At 46.9% G+C, this 6,620-nt stretch overlaps 1 protein-coding gene across 1 annotated transcript in view; it reads left to right on the top strand.

Moving 5' to 3' along the window:
- Window positions 1–347: 347 nt before the first annotated feature.
- Window positions 348–6,620, top strand: part of LOC102007489 (melanoma antigen preferentially expressed in tumors-like) — a gene marked incomplete at its 5' end in the record, with an annotated part of 37,936 nt that continues 31,663 nt past the window's right edge. Inside the window, 6 exon segments of the mRNA XM_013510119.1 lie at window positions 348–405; window positions 509–684; window positions 2,928–3,117; window positions 3,119–3,276; window positions 3,669–3,800; window positions 4,113–4,259. Of these exon segments, the coding sequence (XP_013365573.1) occupies window positions 348–405; window positions 509–684; window positions 2,928–3,117; window positions 3,119–3,276; window positions 3,669–3,800; window positions 4,113–4,259 (861 nt within the window).

The raw sequence follows: 6,620 nt of genomic DNA, 5'->3' as shown, positions 1-6,620 counted from the left end.
TCGCTTAAGATATAGACAGGAACTTTGTCCACTAATTTTCTATCGCTTTCTTTACTATGAATGACACAAACTTTTAACACATTGAATGAATCAGTGAATATTGCACCTCTAAGTTTCTTTGACTCCTTCACCAGAGGGGTTATTTTTTGTTTTGTTTTTTGGGGATTTTTATTTTTTATTTTTTTTTTTTGGCATGAAGAACCAAATAACTTTACATCGGAAGCAAGAGTCTAAAAGGAAGGAAAGAGCTGAAAGGAACACAGTTGTAGAGGAGCGTGCGCACCCTGCCTGGTGTTCCCCTCCCTGGAAACAGTTCACGTTCACTCTTCTTTGTCGCCCTCGTCCAGGCTGAGCCTGTCACACAGGCAGTTGGCCAAGCCCTCCACGGCGGCCAGGCCTGTGAAGGTTGGTCAAGTCCTCGCCCAGCTCCCTGAGCACCCGGCCCAGGCCAGCTGGCAGTGTTGCAGAAGCTAGTCGCTCATCCGGGGTTGCTCTTGCCGGCCGCCAGGCGGCGCAGCTCCAGCAGGCTCTGGCACAGGGCGTCCTGCAGACAGAAGGCACATTACACGGTCTGCGTGCTGCTGCGCCAGGGGTCGCTGTGGGGCTGCACAGTGTCGCTGGGGACTACACCGCTGCTGAGCTCCCTGTGCATCCCCAGGAGCTCTCCGCCAGCTCCCAGCACAGGTGAGAGTGCACAGGAAGCAGCGCCAGGTGCTTCAGGCCCACGTCAAAGCCGTCGCGGTAGCCGCCGAGCTCAGGTAGACGTGGGAGGCAGGGAGTGGCAGCAGTGCCTGCAAGTTGACCTCGGCATCGCGCTCCTGTGGTATCTCAGCGGGATGGGCGGGACACGGCTGCCATGGTGGACTCCACTAGGGCGAGGAAGTCAGTGTGAGCAGACAGGCAGCCAGGTCCTTGTGGTGGCCCAGTGCAGCTGAGAAAGCAGTCAGCCAAGGTCTGTGCCAGGTAGAGGCTGAGGGGAACTGAGGCTGAGGTGAGGTGAGTGTCTGAGGCGAGGCGGCAAAAGAAGGTTCCAGAAGTGGGCGGGGCTGGAAATAGAAGCTCCCAGAGCAGGTGGGCAGGAAATGGAAGCTCCAAGAAGCAGGTAAGTGGCAAGTGGGACATATGTGATTTACCAAACTTAGATTGAGGAGTCCTGCCTCTATTTTTGCTAGGGATATGGGTTTTTACTTGACTTTTCTCATGCTGTTTTTGTTAGGACAAGGCTGGTCTTAACAGAATTAACTTGCAAGGGGGGCTGGGGATTTAGCTCAGCGGCAAAGTGCCTGCCTGGCAAGCGCAAGGTCGTGATTTCGATTCCTGGTACCAGAGAAAAACAAAAAAACAAAAAACAAACAAAAAAAACAAAAACAAACAAACAAAAGAACTTGCAAGGTATTTCCTTCTCGAAGACTGCACAGAATTGGTGATTTTCTTTCACGATTTGGCACAATTCACCAATGCAATAATCGGGGTTTGAAGATTTCCTGTTCAGGTTCTTAACTATAGTTCATGAGTGATAGCGCTCTTGATGCTATTTTATATTACGTGAGTTTGGTAGCTTATGGCATTTTAATAACTGGTCCATCTGACCTAAGGTCTTGAATTGATGTGCATGCAATTGGTCACAGCATTTTTAAAGGGCCTTTTAATGACTTAGAGTTATGGATTGATATTTCCTGTGCCATTCTTACTTTGACAATTTATGTCATTTTGAGTCAGTCTCTAAATAGGTCTCTCAATTTATTTTTTCAAGCAACTTTTTTTGTTTCATTGACTTTTCCATTTTCAGTCCTATTGATTTATGTACTTATGCCTATTATTGAATTCTTATTCTTGCTGTGAGTTGATTTTGCTCTTTCATGTTTAGTTTTTTTAGGGTGGAAAATTGGTCCTTGATTTGAAAACTTTTTTCTGATATGTACATTTAATACTAGAAATTCCGTCGAAGCACTGCATTAACTGCAACCCACAAATTTTAAAATGTCTTTTCAGGTTCATGTGGTTAAGAAATTTTTAAAACTAGTTCATCATTTTATTTTAAAGGTAAAATAGCAAAACATATTAACAAGCACACACGTCATTAAATTGTACAGGCTGAGCCTGAATTTCTTATTTTCTTGCCTTGGCTTCCCATACTGCTGCGATTATAGATCTGATCTGCACTGTTTGACTCTCTGTAGTATATTGAAGTTGGAGACTTTACTTCCGTGTATATTTTGTCCGGCACTCAATCACAGAGTGATAAGTTCTCATACTTGGAAGATTTTTAACACCCAATAGCACAGTTAGGATTTTCCATCTCTGAGTTCAGTGTGCTCTATAACAATGTCACGTGGCTTTTATACCTGCTTACTAAGCTTCATCAATTGAAAATAATAACATGCACTTCATGAAATCTCCCTTATATTTCCTGACTGACCTCATGGATGGAAGGCAGATGGTAAACTGGTTGGAACATATGACACTTCCATTGCCACTATAGGGCCTTGAACCATTGATCACAAATTTCCCAAACAAGAAGGGACTGAAATGGCAACACTCAGGAACCACTTCTCAGAGGGACTGCAATTGAAAGGACTAGTTGCTTGAACTGGAGAGGGTAATAGGGTCCTGCTTCCAACAGGGGCACAGATATGGCTTTATAGCCAGCTCTGACCCAAATGGAGGGGTGGGGATTTAGCTCAGTGCACAGGGCCTGCCTGGCAAGCACAAGGTCATACATTCTATTCCTGGTACTGGAAGAGAAAACAAACAAACAAACCAAAAACATAAAACAAACACAAATGGAGATAAACTGAGTACACTTCGTGAGAGCCAGGCCAGGAACCCTGGCCCTGAGTTGGTTTTCATGGGTTAGAGGCAGTCTCTCAGCTTGGTCTCAACAGGTGGCACCTCTTGGTTGTTACCCAGTATCCTTCTCCTTGCAGATATCTCAGGATGAGCAGGCAGAGTCCACTGCCTCTGTTTGAGCTGGCCAAGCAGAGCCTGCTAAAGAGGGAAACCATAGCCAGCACTGCTCTGCATGGCCTGCCCTCCACAATCTTCCATGATTTATTCATGGATGCCTTCATGGGGGAACGCAATGAGGTCCTGAAGATGATGGTGCAGGCCTGGCCATTACCCTTACCTCCCTCTGAGGAGCCTGATGGTTTTGATTAAACGGAGGACCCCACACACTCAGTTGGGAGAAACCACACTGCAAGAGAGAAACCTAAGGACCCTGGAATCCCTACTGGATGGAGCTGATACACAGCTGTCCCTGAAGGTTCACCACAGGTGAGAGTGATATATGTATACTGGAAGGAGGGTCCTGGAGTCCAGGAAAGAAACAGTTTGTGTCAAGGAGCAAAGGACACTGACGTGGGGAGCAACTTCTGATGTTGAGGTGGATCACAGATTTCTTGGCCTTTGCTGATCACCATCCTGGAAGGGGATTCCTGATGAGAAAGCTGCATGTGCAGGATGAGGTAAACTCAGGAGGAATCTGCATCTTCCTGCTCTCACAGGGACTGGAAGTTGAAGCAAGCTGCATGCAAAGGTTAACAGGGTAGAAAAAGGAAAGCAGGAAATGTAGGGGTGCAACTGGTGTCCAGGAAGAGGAAGAGAAGCCCAGGCAGGAAGCTGGGTCTTTATCTCAATTCTGAGTCTGCTTACTTTTTCCTACACAGGACGTGGAAACTGCAGGTACTGGACTGGAGGGATGTACACCTGGACTTCTGGACTGCAGGGCCCAGAGCCATGAGTGTTGCTCACTCAGCAGAAGCCAGGAAAAAGGAAATGGGCAAGCCTGGGTTAAGATAGAAGAGGCCAACCTTGAGAATTTTTGCAAACCTTTGTTTCAATGCCAGGTGTTCATCTTGTGCCACACATGAGAAATTACAACTCTGACTCTTAAAGTGGGCCAGGAAGAGAAAATCTTCAGTGCACCTGTACTCTGAGAAGGTAATGATCAAGTCCAAAGCTGTCCTTAAAATCCTAAAATTTCTCTGAGCTGTGCAACTGGACTCTATCAATGAGCTGGAGGTCTTTCATAAGTGGGATCATGAAGACATGAAAGCATTTTTTTCTCAGCTTAAGAAAATGAAAAACCTTCATACATTTCACTTCAACAGCCTGAGTCCAGGAGTGAACACTTCACCCTCAAAAAACCAGTCCTATTCCCATATCTATGCTTTACACTTAGGACAGCTGGAAAGTCTCCGGGAGCTTCACATGGATGCATTGTTCTTCTTGGAAGGAACTCTGCATAAGATCCTCAGGTGAGTGGGTAGTGAGCTCCCCAGCACAATGGTGGTTACAGTCAATATTTAGAGGGCATATCTGTGCCTTTCTGCTGGCCTAGGAGAAGATACCCAGGCGTGGGAAAGACAAGAGTCTCTGGACCAGGGCAAGTCTCGCAATTCCTCCAAAGCAAAAGCTGAGACTAAACTGAGCTAGGAGAAAGGCAGCACCAAGGAAACAGACAAAATGAGGGCAGACTACATTTCTTCTTTTGGAAGCAGATCTAGGTAAGGTCCTAGGAAAAGGGAAGGGAAAGCATGAATGGAGGGGAAGACTGCACACCTGCACGTTGAACTGGTGGTTGTGCTGAGCAGCTGTGATGGGGAGCCAGCCAGTGTAGGTGTCCTCCTTTGGAAAAGGCAGCTGCGTGATTGTCTTCATTTCTCATTGCTACGGCAAAATCTCCAACACCCATGAGTGAAAGGAGGAAAGGTTTTTTTTTCAGTCTCACAATTTATACAGGATTCGGTCCACAGACAGCTGAATGCAGGCATGGAAAAGACGACGCAGTGCATTGCAGGGTGGGCAGAAAGGAGCAAACTGCCTTCTTCCTTCCTTTACATTCTATCCAGGCTACAAGGCTATTCCTTATGCGATGGACGCCCAGATCGGTGCCGCCTTCTTCAGTAATTTCATTCCCTTCAGGCATGCAAAACCAACCATTGGACTGATCCAGTTACCACACCCATGATCTAGCCACTTCCCCAAATCCCCACCAGTGAGTGCATAACGCTTTGGGGGGACAGCAGCATCAAAGCCATAACAGCGTTCCAGGTGGGGCGTTGAGCAGGTGGGAAGTGCAGCAGTGTGGCTCTGAGGGTGAGGAAGAGTGCATTGCAGGGAAGAGGGGCACACGCTTTGATAAGAACACAGGGCCAGCAACAGTCCATTGGCCCAACCTGGCTGGGGTCATTTTTCCTGCAAGGCACTGGGCTCATCTGGTCAGAGCTGTGGTGTTTGCTTGATGTTGAGGACAGGACACTGTAGAGAATGGGGTCTGAGGAGATCACACAAGTGATGGTGACTTGCATAACCAATGCATTCAACATAGAGTATCCCAGGGATGGTCAGATGGTCCTGGCATCACTGGGGTTAACTGGCTGTCCTACATTGAGGTCATTCCTACAGAAACTCACACATCACCCCCATTCATAGGAAATAACTTCTGTCTCTGCACGAGCCAGACCCCGTTGGAATCTCTCTCCTTGAATTCAAGTCCACTGAAGGAATATGACCTGCGGCATCTGTCCCAGTGTGCCAGCTCAAGTCCCTGACTCTGAGGAGGATTTCAATGAAGTTATTCAGCCCTGAGACCCTCCAGGTTCTGCTACACAAACTGTCCAGCACCCTGGAGACCCTGGCCCTAGAGCACTGTGACATCACAGAGCTCCAGCTCCTTGCCATCTTGCCTGCCCTGAGCTGCTGCTCCCAGCTCAAGACTTTCAGTTGCTATGGGAAACACTTTTCCCTAAGCAGCCTGCAGGCCCTGCTGCACCTAACTTCTAGACTGAGGCAGTTAACCCAGGGGCTGTATCCTGCCCCCCTGGAGATCTATGAGGCCAATAGTCCAACAAATGTTATGAACCCTCAGCAATTTGAACAGGTTTTTGCTGAGCTGGCACAAATTCTGAAGGACATAAGGCCATCTCTTGAAGTCCAGATCTGTACCTACTGTTATTCATGCATGGTATGCAAATTCTGTAGGCTGAAGCCCAGTGGGTACTGGCAAGTCAGAAACGAGGATCCCCATTGGTTTTGCATGAGGTGCTTCATTCTTGTCCCTCTCCTCCACGTTTAATATCTATATATTTTTTAACTCTAGGTGTCCCTTAAAGCCTCCTACAACTACAGGTGGGCTTGTTGGAGGTAACTGGATCATGCAGAGCCTGGTCAGAAGAGGTGGGTCACTGGGGACATGGCCTACAAGAATCGAACTCCCTCCTTCCTTTGTTAATATCTCTCTGTTTACCACATTCAGGGCATGAGTTGTTTCTTCCCTGCCATGAACCTCTGTCAGGCTTGCCTATGAACTGTATTATAACATAAAATAAACCTTTGATCTTTGAAATTGTGAGTGGTGGCTATTTTTTACCAGTGACAAGGGATATAATGAAGGCATGTATGTGTCTGATGTTAGTTCTATGTATCTGACTTTTCAAATGGTCACCAAGGGAACTTTACCATATATGGAAGGACATGTCCATAATCCCAGCACTTTGGATGCTGATTCAGGAGGATCACCTACAATTTGAGGCTTTAGCTGCATGGTGATACCCTATATCAAAACTCAATTAAAAAATAGAGCAATAAAGGAAATCTTAATGTAAACTCTTTCATGA

Source organism: Chinchilla lanigera, unplaced genomic scaffold (genome assembly GCF_000276665.1).
Source record: "Chinchilla lanigera isolate Chin_1 unplaced genomic scaffold, ChiLan1.0 scaffold00207, whole genome shotgun sequence".
In the NCBI taxonomy this organism is placed as follows: Eukaryota; Metazoa; Chordata; class Mammalia; order Rodentia; family Chinchillidae; genus Chinchilla; species Chinchilla lanigera.
Note: the sequence above shows the minus strand (reverse complement) of the source record. Positions and strands in the feature narration are given on the sequence as shown.